Consider the following 11,946-nt stretch of genomic DNA (forward strand, 5'->3'; position numbering starts at 1 on the left):
TCTAAAAAATACAAGATGGCATGCAAGTCGTGTGTATGTTATCGTGAATGAGTAGTCAACGATGTATGCACCCCCTAATTCAGCCCCACAGACGAGCTGTAAAATCCTGTGTCTGCCCTTGTCCTTTCTGGTGATTGGTTGCACAGTGTGCTTCCATAAACTGTCACACTAGACAAGAAGAGGAATCCCTCTGTGTCACCAATGATTGACAGCTTCAAGGAGCCCATAGGCAAAGATAAAACACTGGACTCTAGACCGGACCTGGGCATTCTGAAATCATCTGAAACTATCCGTGTTTTGACCCGCTGCCTCTGGTCTGTTCCTCTGCAGTCTGCCAGGCCAGGGGTCGTACGTCGCCGCAGTGATATTGAACAGCTGACAGTGCTTCACTGTCCTGAGCTAAACTTAGCTTTGACAATACCAGCTACCAGCACACTCGCATGCTCCCCATGTTACAATGAAGCACAGGGTAAATGGTGTAGAGTTACTGCACATGGCTGTACTGTGTGAGCTGCACCATCCATACGAGGTAAGTGTTTCATGACAAACATGTAGTTGGGTTGGTAAACTGGACTTTTGAATGTCTATAACAAACTGCTATTATTGTTACTTATATATTTCCCTTGCGGTACTCTGTATACCCATGTTTAAAATCAAATTAGAAAACTAAAAAGAAGAATACTAAGACTGAGAATACTAAATCTATTCGTTCAACAACTACACTACCGGTCAAAAGTTTAAGAACACCCAGATATTTCCAGTTTTTGTCTAAATTTAAGTAGTAAAAAATGTAAGGCAAATAACAAAGAAAGGCAGACCATTATCACTCTTTAAAGTGTAGTTCTGTCCTTTGTACAAATGGCAAAGAAAGCCAAGACATCCAATGAGTGCTGTTATATCCACCACCAAAAGACAGATGTCAAATGGAGAAAACTCAGGAGTAGTTCTGGCAGACCTGAATCAGAATCGGAAGACAAGTGTCTTGAGAGTCAACAGCTTATATATGAGTCAGCTCGTAGGACGACAGCTTCAAGCACAGTTCAACATGGGTGAAGGAAACTCAGTTTTAGTTGTGACGGGAAGAGTTGGAGCTGCAGGTTTGAGGGGCTGTAACAAAGCCATAGCTAAGATGGCTAAACAGGAAGAAGAGGCTTTCCTGGGCCACAAAGCACTGCTAGTGGACTACTGAAAAGGACCAATGACCGGCAAACTTCCTTCCTAAATTTACTCTGGCTGAAACCGTTTTGATAGTAGGAACTCAACATTTGCTTACTGTCCGCTCTCTACTAACACTTTTACTGTAGATAGAATCTGGAGATCTTTAAATAGTCACTTTGCTCATCCTCACCTTGGCATTACTCTGTCACCATGGGCAACGTCAACTCCGCCCTCACTGCTGGTAAGACACACTGCCATTCTGTGCATTCCTCCAACATGTTCCGTAAACACATGAAACCATTCGAACGTTTTATAGATCCTTTACAAATGTTTCCAGGTGCATTACACGTTGTTATCGTGTTGCTTGTCTTCCATTTCACAGACATTGAAGATTTTGATTCAATCGTGTCTGTGTCGGAGAGACTGAACGAGCTGGCCAACCACGTGGTAGATGAGAGGCTACAGGCACAGCTTTTGACTCTGGAAAGTATTCTTCTATGGTGGTCTTCTACACATGTTCATGTTCTAGACATTTTAACACTGTTGTATACATAAAACACTGCATACCACATTCTAATTGATCTATCACAGGACTTATCACAAAGACGATGCTGGTCGAGCCATTCCATGTTGTAGATTATTAGCTTGTGAGTACAATGCAGAGTGTTGGTCGTTTTTATTCGTGCTTGAACAGCACAAGCACTCACTGGTCCCATTTGTCCAACACTTCTGAGCTGTAACAATGGCAAAAGCACATTTTTTTGTGGATCCTGGTGTAAACAAGCATTACACAGCTGTGTGAAATGATTCTTAGTATTTTACAACTGAAATGAAATACTTCCCTGGGTTGGAATCGAGGCATAATTTCGTAATTTCATTATAAATACATACAATACAGAACGCAAGAAAGAAACCTTTGAGAATATTGAGGAACAGTAGAGAATATTTTATCCTTTTACCTTCTTCATGATTAGACATGAAAAAAGCACAATTTTCTGTATCAAAACCACAAAACGACACCCTGTTCAAATCTAATGCTATACCATTTAGATTTATACTTGTATCTTTTGTTTGTGTCTCTCCCTCATCAGGCTTCTCTCCCTGACCTACAAGTGACCCAAGCACGGAAGCATGAGGACCAAGGCAGTGGCAGGAGAAAGGAGGTGCTTGTCACTATGAAACCACTTAACAACCACTCAGTATTTGCTGAAAAAACACCTCTTGCAACCCAATGTCCTTGGACACAGTATGTGGTTGTCCATTTATCGTAAACCAGATAATGGTCTAGTGAGTCTAAACTCTCTGGAACTTTTATGGGGGCTTGTCTTCCAAGAATATCGGAGGCAGGGTCCATTTACAGTACTTTATTGGTGTGTCGTTGTTTGTACAGTTGCTTCAGAGCGCAGGACGTTTTCTTCACAAGTTTGTTCTTTTGGAATGTTTTCCGAAGGCCACTGACAATCTGGAAACCTCCCCTTCGAAGCTCCAATTATCCTCCACTTCCACCACATCTCACATTGGATCCAGTGCCAGAACTCCCCAACCCTTTTCCTCTCTACTACCAGGGGCTCTGGCAGCTGTCCTGCCCACCGCTGTTCCATCTCCCCTGACCTCTGACCCTGGGCTGAGAAGCCATCCTGCTGGGCAGCTTCCAGCCACTCTAGAAGAGCTGAGGACAGAGCTATGGGACTTGAGGGAGGAGATGGAACTCATGAGGAGCCAACATAAGTATGACCATCTGTCACTGCGACTGCGGTTGACCGGTCAAGCCGATGGCGACACTCTACATTTCAGTTACGTTCAACATGTGACGATACACGTGCGATTATGTGCTGTAACATGAATGCAATTTTGTATTTTAGCAAAGAAATTAAACTGCTGATGAATGAGCTGGATGAAGAGAAGAAAATCCGCTTGTCATTACAGGTACGGTGCATATTAATAGGTGAACTTTAAAAGAGACATGTATGGAGTGCAAGTCATAATACGAAGAAGTATATGACCTCATTCGAAGAGGTACATCATCTGTGGTGCACAAAAGTGGTGAATGAGTTGTACAGTATTTGTGTGTTTTTTTTTTCACCTCAGGTGGAGGTGCAACGGATGAAGAAGAAAATATCCAAATGAAATATGCACAGAGTTCACGAGTACAGTCACAAAACAACAATTTGCTTTTCTTTCTCAGGAAAGCCCCTATTTGAAACTCAGTCATTAACAAGTATTATGGTCTATTTTGAGTACATATAATATTTGAGATTATTGTACAATTGTACATAATATTTATATTTTATTGCAGATATAACTTTTTTAATGAAAGACTGTAAAGCGTTTTTTGGTTTTATTCAAGAGTTCTATTGGTATGTTGTGTTTACTGGTCAATCCAACATCCAAAACCTCTATTGACTAATTCATTTCATGTACAATCGTTTGTGTACTTATAAAGATTTCAATAAATTATCAGAATTTCTTATTGCATTGTTATGGTTACTTATTGGAGTGTATATGGATAATGAAGAACTAAATATACTCAGAAAGTGGAAGGCTGAGTTTGAGTAGAGTTATCCTGATAGTTAGAGCTCTGCTGGCAGCCACAGGATTTAAAACAAAGTTATTAGTTGTGAGCTCAAAAATTCAAATGACAACCACAACCATAGATCTGTACACTAAAAAGCAATAGCTGTGTTAGTTCCTTCTAGAAGCACACGTTTTTTTTACTGGAATAACTATAATCTTGCACGTGACAACATATCCAATAATGTAAATTCCAATTATTTAATCTAGCAAATTCAAGAACAAGATGGATGAAATATCATAAATACATGAAAAATAGTATTTTACAAGAGCTGAAAACGAACTTAGTCCATCTGATAAGCTTTTAGGTCACGTAACCTTACTTAAATAAGGATTAAATTCCTTTTTTTCTTGTTTATATACACGTGATACTCCATGATGACGGAGAAAATGCCTCTTTGCTTTGGAATGCTTTGCTTTTCTGAACTGAACGAATCAGTTGCAAATATGAGCAACCTGCGTGTCGTGGATTTCTTTTTAAAGATGCCTGCACTAGACCGGTTACTTAGAAGTTGGAGTCCTCACAGGGGATGGGTCTGAAGGTCACCTCCATGTTCTCCTTCAGGACAAGGTCATAACGACAAAGAGGCCTGTGTGAGAAAGAAGCAATCAGACAGTCAGAACCAAACCAATACTACAGAAGTGAGGGTGGGAATGAGGTTATGAGCATTTATGCACCCCCACCTTTCAAGCCAACCTGTGTCAACCATACTAGTGGTGTGAATTTCTGTTTTACTGACTATGATCTTTGACTCTCATTTAGTGAAATGGAAGAATCTTTTTTTCAAGAAATTTGTGTTGGGGGGGGGGTTTAACATTTAATATAAAATACCCCAAACACATCCACTGTCGCAAACATTGATCCATTTTTAATGCATCTAAAACCAGCCAAGATAAATGATCATATATACAAGTATAAAAATGAACGAAAGACTTGATTGATAAACAGGATGTGATGATCGGACCTGTCTTTACGCTCCAGGTCTGTTAGGCGGATGCGAAGCACGCGTAGTTTACGCTTGGGCTTGAACACGTTCCGGGTGGACATCTTGACAGAGATCTTCTGGATGTTCTCGATGTTCTCATCAAACTGGGCCAATAGTTGAGTGGTGGTGTACTTCTCAAACTTTGAAGCTTTACTAAGGAGACATGAGTAAAGGGAGAGAACAAGGAATTGATCTTGTTTTGATATCACGTTTTTGCTCTGGGGAATTATATCTCAAAATCTAAATCTCTCAAACTCACTGGTTGATTGTTGCCTTTGCTTCTTTGCTGCCACTGTGTATTTTGATGGTCAAAAAGCACGAATGTGTTTTCTCGTTCCATGTCACAATTTCTACCTTGTAGCTCGTCTCTGAGAGGAGGAGGATGATGGTGAAGAGGAGAGAGAGAGAATTCAGAGCACATTTAAACAAGAAATCAAACTATCAAGGAGTGTGACAGCAGCAAAAAAATTCATGAGTGAGTTTTTTTTTCTTACGGCAAAATGGGGATTCTTCATTGGTGGTAAAAAAAAACTTGGTTTGGGGTAGATTCACCAGAGCATCTTTCCATTTAATGACGTCATAACCTGAAACAACCATGTCCTCATTCAATAACACACACACATGCTTCATTCAGAGATGTTATGTGTTTCCGTGTTCACATAAAGACACGAAGAGGTCTGAGACCGTATGACAAGCCTGCTCCAATATCTCAACACCAATTCGAATCGGGATTACGGTCCCCTACAGAAACAATCAGTTCATATGGGAGTGCAAGTCCTACCAAACATTGGGCATCCAGATGTATTGAACTGTTGACAATCCATACAGTGCCCATCCTGGAAGTCTGTGTAGGAGGGGCAAGGGAAGGCTCTGATGGGGCAGGTCCGTTTCAGGGACTCCAGATAAAGAAACACGGATCTCTGGTGGTCGCATTTGAAATAGGATCCCCCTTGGGCACAGCAGAGACGACCGTTGACTGTGTGTCGTCTTTAACCCTTGCGCTGCCTTCGGGTCACATGACCAAAAGGTTCATAACCAACCATCGTTGTGTTTACCCAATTTTACCCAATACAAAGGCAAATAAAAATAATTTTATTTTAACCTTCGCAATGTGGGGGGTCTGAGACAGCCCAACGGTTAAAAGAAAATGCTTCACTTTGTTTTTGTATGCGGTAAAGTTGTCGCAAACGACGGTGGGTCACAATGACTGATGGGTCAGAATGACCCGAGGAGAACACAAGGGTTAAGAACACATTGTTGTTACGTTGTTATGATAGCTATAGTGGCTAAAGCTTAGACAAAGCCCTTTGCTGCTCAGTGACAACAGTCATGTTTGTCTTAGTAAGGCTGATCTCCTTCTCATTGTCAGTCCAAATGTGTCTTTGCTATGAAGCAACCACAGTGACGGGTATAAAGACAACTATATTATTATGGGATGCATCTCGATGCTCTCACGTGACTCACCTGAAAAGATGGTCTTTGGGCAGCCAGGCTGGTCTGCTCCCCCATTAGGATAAAAGTCAATATGACCCAAAGGTTTCCTAAACCCCAAGGCTGTGGATGCAGAAACACATACAGGTAAACAGAGACTCAAAAGAGAACACGAAACATAACATGATTATGTTGTGGCCGAAAACTTCATGAGACCACCACCACTGAACTGGTTGAAATGACCTCACTGACTAAGAAGTGAAGGGTTACCTCAGGTTCCTTATGTCAGTGCTAGTTCACCTGAGGTAACCCTTCGGTTCTTAGTCAGTGAGGTCATCTCAGGATGATTCGGACAGTTCAGTGCTAGTTACCATCAGGACAATCAACCAGTTCAGTGGTGACAGTCTCATACAGTTTTCAGCCACGACAACAACAACAGTGGGATTATGTCAGTGACAGTCAAAACGTGCGTGCTAACCGTCCATATCCGTGTGCAGGACATCTACAAACTGGGCATCGGTCGGGTCCAAACGGTCTTCGGGGTCAGTGCCGGTAAACTGAGGCCCAGCTGGGTCCAGTGCTGTTAAGGTAAAACATAATGTCAACGTGATTGTGTTTGGTTTGTCAAGTTGGAGGGAAGAAACAGAGAGAGATGACAAACGTCACCTGTGATTCTCCCGATCTTGCCATCGAAGTTAGCTCCCACAAAGCCCGACATATGGGCTCCGAGGCTGACGCCAACCATGTGGATGGTGCTTAAAGAGGCCCCGTGGCTCTGCGATGACACGCGTGAAATCACTTTCTTACGCCAGAACATTTGACACAACTGTACCATAGACAGAGATGCGTGGTACAAAACGCCGTAGGAAGAAAGGCATTCGGACCGAGAGATATCTTATTCTCATCGACGCCACAAGAAGAACTCCCTCGCCATCGTAACATTACCTGCATTTTACGGATGAATCCAGTGATGTTGTGTGCGGCACCTCGGGTATTTTCCACAGCCTTCAAGTAGTTGAAGGTCGCCGCTCCAGAGTTCCAATCCACCACCAGAACGTTCATGTCTGCTGTGGATAGAAGCTGCTGTGTGATGTCAGACAGCCAGACCGGCGGGGAACCGGACGGCCGGTAGCCATGGATGACCAGGGTGGTGGGTCTGCTGAGGTTGAAGTGAGGCTGGGCAGTCAGGTTGTGGTGGGACAGCTGCTGACCACAGGTGGAATTCTCCCGGGTGTACAGCAGCAGTCGAACTTCCAGGGTTGTTCCGATGAACGCGTGATGGAGGTCCAGGTCTGTGAACTCATCGCATCCTCTGGCTTAGGATCGAGGGACAAAATGAGAGAGCAAAGTAATGAGTGAGTGTGAGAAAGTCACGGAAAAAGTCAGAGAGTCAGATGGCTGAGCGGTTAGGGAATCGGGCTATTAATCTGAAGGTTGCCGGTTCAATTCCCAGCTGTGCAAAATGACTGTGTCCTTGGGCAAGGCACTTCACCCTACTTGCCTTGGGGGAATGTCCCTGTACTCACTGTAAGTCACTCTGGATAAGAGCGTCTGCTAAATGACTAAATGTAAAAGGAAGATAACGTAAAGGATGATCAGAATACAGTGGAGGGGCAGATGTGCCCTTTAACACATTCCTCTTTGTACTCTTAAATGTACTATGAATTTCATCAAGTTGTGCCATTTAAAGGCAAAAGGATCCAATTGACTATACTTAAAAAAAAAAAAAACTGAACTCTCTTTGAACTCAATAGTTCCAAGCCATTCCATTGACTTTCAAGACATGTGAATGTTGGTATCCACTTACACAGTTAACATACTGGCCATGTTCTTATTCTGTGTGGCTTGTGTTGAGGTTTTTGGCTTCTGCTTTTGCTTCGGGTTCATCTATACAGAAACACTTTCGAAGAACTGTCCCTCTTGTTCCTTTGATTATGTCAAAATGCGACCTGGCATAGCTCAGGGGTCACCATTCCCCTTGGGTCCACCTCCAGTGTTCACCCTGCCGCACTGACTAATCATCCTATTTTCAATTCTCAATACAAAGGATGAATGGTTATAGCTGTGGGAATATTACACTCAGCTCACTTTAAGTAAACAACTTTTAATAAAACCACAGTATGACTAAACAAGATTAATGTGCGTGAGAGCATGGAAGGTAAACACAATACCTTTGCATATTTGAATAGTTCCAAGCAGCGGCAGCACCAGAAACCACCAGGGGAGCATGTTTTCAACCTGCACAATTAGGAAAGAGATGGAAAATGTGTGATTGTGTGTTTTGAATACTTTTCATTTGTCCTCTGTAGTTAACCGATCTGTGTCTGTCCCACTGATAGAAAATGGTGTCAGACTCCACCAATAGCAAACCGAACCCTTGTCTCCAACGGGAATGCCGTATTATCATAAGAGTCAGATGGCTGAGCGGTTAGGGAATCGGGCTAGTAATCAGAAGGTTGCCAGTTTGATTTCCAACCGTGCCAAATTATGTTGTGTCCTTGGGCAAGGCACCCTACTTGCCTCGGGGGGAATGTCCCTGTACTTACTGTAAGCCACTCTGGATAAGAGCATCTGCTAAATGACTAAATGTAATGTAAATGTAAATGAACATGCTGTAACATAACAGATGTAATTTGCGCGGTACATTTTCTGACCATAGCCATGAGGGGATATTACAATTAACACTGCCAAGAGTTGAATATGTAGTTCCTTTATTTACCCTTGTGGTGCTGCTCCTACAATATGACCTCAGCACATTGCTCTCACTTGATACTGAAACCAGTTCAACTACAATTTTAAGTCTGATGTGTTTTCTGTGCAGTGCTGGATATTGAGTCCATGCACAACTAGAGATCATTAACATTTGTTGTGTTGAATGCAGTCAGTAACCACAAAATCAACTTTCAGCAAATTTCTGTGAATTTAAAACTTGCACAATCAACACCAAACAAGTTAATTGCACTGTTTGCCTGAACGCTACCATTGAAACACAGGAGTTGCTTCGTGTTAAGGTGTTGACCTTCTGAAAGGGTCTTCAGGATAAGCTGAAACTGGAGTCCTGTGTGCTACTGAAGAAGAATGAAGTCTGAGCACTTTTTGTAGTTTTCTTGTTTCTTTTCACATTACAGTTTTTATTGTATTTATTTTATATTGTTTTGTTGGAATGTTGTGTTCGCTTCATGCCTCTACGGTTGTATTATTTCATGTAGTGTGTTCACCGGTCATCTTAAAATAAGAAACTAACTAGAAAACCTGTACAAATAACAGATAAATTTTCAAAATGGGGCATTAGTGACCCCGGTAGCTCACTGGGAAGGGCGCACACCAGACGAAGCGAGGCCCACATGCAATGACCTGCGTTTGATTCTGGCTTGGCCCATCTCTGCATGTCTTCCTCCCTCTCTCCCACACATTTCCTGTCCATCCGTATTTTTATTTTTATTGGGCCTTGTGTCTACTTGCCCTACTCATAGAGTAGGACTGCTGTACTGACACTTCTAGTATTACCAGTTGGTGAAGTCACCAGGAAAGCTGTTTCATTTAGTCTTTCAAGGACTACATTCTTAGACTCATTTATTATTAAGGATGTAAATATCCCTAACAAACCCATCTTTTCGGAATTACATTCAAATGCACACTTTATAATGTCATTTGATGTGATTAATCCCCGACTGAAAGACATACACAACTTTCTCAGAGAGGCCTCCAGCACTTTCAATACTTAGTTAGTAACAATGATACTGAAACTTAATTCCATTGTGTTTGGTGCATCGTTAAGAGATAACAGGAGAGGAGAAAGAAGGGGGCTGAAAGGAGAAAGAAAAAGAGAAGAAAAAGGGAGGGAGCAACAGTGAGTTTCTAAAAGGAAGAACAGGTTTGAGACTAATCACCTCAGTGAGGTTAAGGTCATTTCATTTACATAACAACTACAGACTGGTATCTACTACGTCAATTAGCCATAACATACAAACCTCCAGCCCAAATCAGTACTGATTGTATCACTACAATTCATACACTGACACAAGGAACTTAAGTATGTGAAAGGGAGTTAAAAGGCAAGTCTTACCCCAGTTGTGGGAGCACCAGTTCCCTGTCCTAGTGTGTCAGAGTTCTGGAGTTCTAGTCATAGTTTGGGAAACTATACACGCCTCTGTGTTTCACTGTAAAAACAATCTCCTTGGTATGCAGCCTACTTGGTTCATACCAGGAAGTGTGTAGTGAGTACTCCTCCTCTCCACCTCCTCTCACAGGCCAGACCGCACCCACCTGCTGCAGGCCAGACAGGTGACAAATTCCTCTTGCGCTCGTTGGTCGATGTTTAACGTCTCTTATGTTTTTAGAGCACTTTAACCAAACACTCACTTCACACAGCACATACTTAACAAAGTGGAAACGAGATTGTCACAACATTTGATGTTGCATTAGAAAGAGGTTGTGTTGTTCAGTGGTAGAGCATTTGACAGAAGATCAAAGTCCCATCCCCATGAGTCCATGAGGATTTATAGAGGGTATAGTGACACCTACTGTCCCAACTGAGGTACTACTGGCACATCACTAAGTGGACAGAACAAGCTTTGGTACAGCTCTGGTAGACCAGTGACAGTGACTCCCCTACATACATTGGGTCCAGAGAGTGTCATGAGTGAGTGCAGGGCGTCGGCCCAAACACAAGGAGACCAAGGCAGGATTACAAGAACAAAGCGTTTAATCCTGAATGCAGGAACACTGCAGGAACACCCACATTAACTTTGACAACAACGTGGCCGGGACTAACAAAGGGAGTAAACAGACAGACAGGGTGATTACACAAATGCGATGACAGCCAGAGTCTGGGACTCATCAGCATTAACCCCATTCTGATATTTTATTAACTGTCATTCTGTCAAGGTAACGCTAAAAACAATTTGCATTTGAAATGTGTATCAGTCTTCTGCCAAACGTCACATGTAAATGATATGCATGCAAGTGTCAAATACAGCAAAAGCTGTAAAATGTATGTAAAATTATTCAATGACTTTCGTTCTTGAAGGACTCCGACAATGCTGTTCATTACTCTTAGACAGCGTGGCATCAACGCTCAGAGGTAACAACCAGTTTCAAACCATCATACCTCTGCTCCCATGACTTGGGGTACTAATGGATCACCTCAGAGCTTATTTTTCTTTGGAACTATATGGAGATTCTTCTTATCTGATATGTGTAAAACTATAGACTCTGTCACTGATTATTTCTCCAATATTTATTAAAATCCCCTTCAATGAAAGCTCTCATTAACAGTGTAGTCAATAGTAACACATTGTTGTTGTATCCTGTCCAACTTGTGCAAGAAGATTTTTTATGTCATTGATTTGATGTAATATGATGAACTCACTCATAGTATCATCCACCCTTACTCTTGACCCTCAGTGGATCCTTGATGCTGTTGTTTTGTTATAGTAATAGTTACTATTGTTGTGTTTTAGCTGCTTGCCAGGTTTTGTTTTAGGCCTGATTTAGTTTTAGGCAGAAAATGTATACTAAAATCAAATGTAGATGTTTCAAATGAGAGCTGAATACATTTTCTTCATATTGATCTAATAGTTGTGAATTTGCATACTTATTTACAACTTTAATGCATGGAAGTATATTTGTCCTCAAACTTTACACCTAAATAAACTGCATATTTGATGGAAGTCTTTGATTAAAATTTGTATTTGTTGATTGCCATGGGCTAAAAGGCAAAGATTACACTAAACTTTTTAACGGTTGTTTTCTGCCATTGTACTTAAGAGCCTGTACAAAGACAGGCTGTATAAACGGT

General features: G+C 41.8%; 2 protein-coding genes across 4 annotated transcripts; one reads left to right on the forward strand and one right to left on the reverse strand.

The window, feature by feature from the left end:
• Positions 1 to 206: 206 nt before the first annotated feature.
• On the forward strand, positions 207 to 3,628 carry LOC146246063 (SH3 domain-containing kinase-binding protein 1). Of its 3 annotated transcripts, XM_084684286.1 has the most exons (7): positions 207 to 529; positions 1,305 to 1,399; positions 1,541 to 1,640; positions 2,249 to 2,321; positions 2,549 to 2,886; positions 3,021 to 3,084; positions 3,247 to 3,628. In XM_084684286.1, exons 2-7 carry the CDS (start codon positions 1,369 to 1,371, stop codon positions 3,283 to 3,285), a joined length of 645 nt encoding a protein of 214 aa, XP_084540412.1. In that variant the 5' UTR covers positions 207 to 529; positions 1,305 to 1,368; the 3' UTR covers positions 3,286 to 3,628. The 3 variants fall into 3 exon arrangements, with proteins under 3 accessions (XP_084540412.1, XP_084540410.1, XP_084540411.1); XM_084684284.1 differs by lacking the exons at positions 207 to 529; positions 1,305 to 1,399 and having other exon boundaries at positions 1,416 to 1,640; XM_084684285.1 differs by lacking the exons at positions 207 to 529; positions 1,305 to 1,399 and having other exon boundaries at positions 1,419 to 1,640; positions 2,609 to 2,886.
• On the reverse strand, positions 3,620 to 10,346 carry lipia (lipase, member Ia). The gene is made up of 11 exons (XM_084684283.1): positions 10,213 to 10,346; positions 8,318 to 8,384; positions 7,092 to 7,462; positions 6,813 to 6,921; positions 6,625 to 6,726; positions 6,180 to 6,269; positions 5,497 to 5,664; positions 5,210 to 5,299; positions 4,975 to 5,083; positions 4,695 to 4,868; positions 3,620 to 4,319 (listed from the first exon to the last, which is right to left on the reverse strand). Exons 2-11 carry the CDS (start codon positions 8,373 to 8,375, stop codon positions 4,235 to 4,237), a joined length of 1,356 nt encoding a protein of 451 aa, XP_084540409.1. The 5' UTR covers positions 8,376 to 8,384; positions 10,213 to 10,346; the 3' UTR covers positions 3,620 to 4,234.
• Between the last annotated feature and the right edge of the window lie 1,600 nt (positions 10,347 to 11,946).

The sequence above is a fragment of the Hypomesus nipponensis genome, chromosome 20 (genome assembly GCF_054491055.1).
Source record: "Hypomesus nipponensis isolate SF chromosome 20, ASM5449105v1, whole genome shotgun sequence".
In the NCBI taxonomy this organism is placed as follows: domain Eukaryota; kingdom Metazoa; phylum Chordata; class Actinopteri; order Osmeriformes; family Osmeridae; genus Hypomesus; species Hypomesus nipponensis.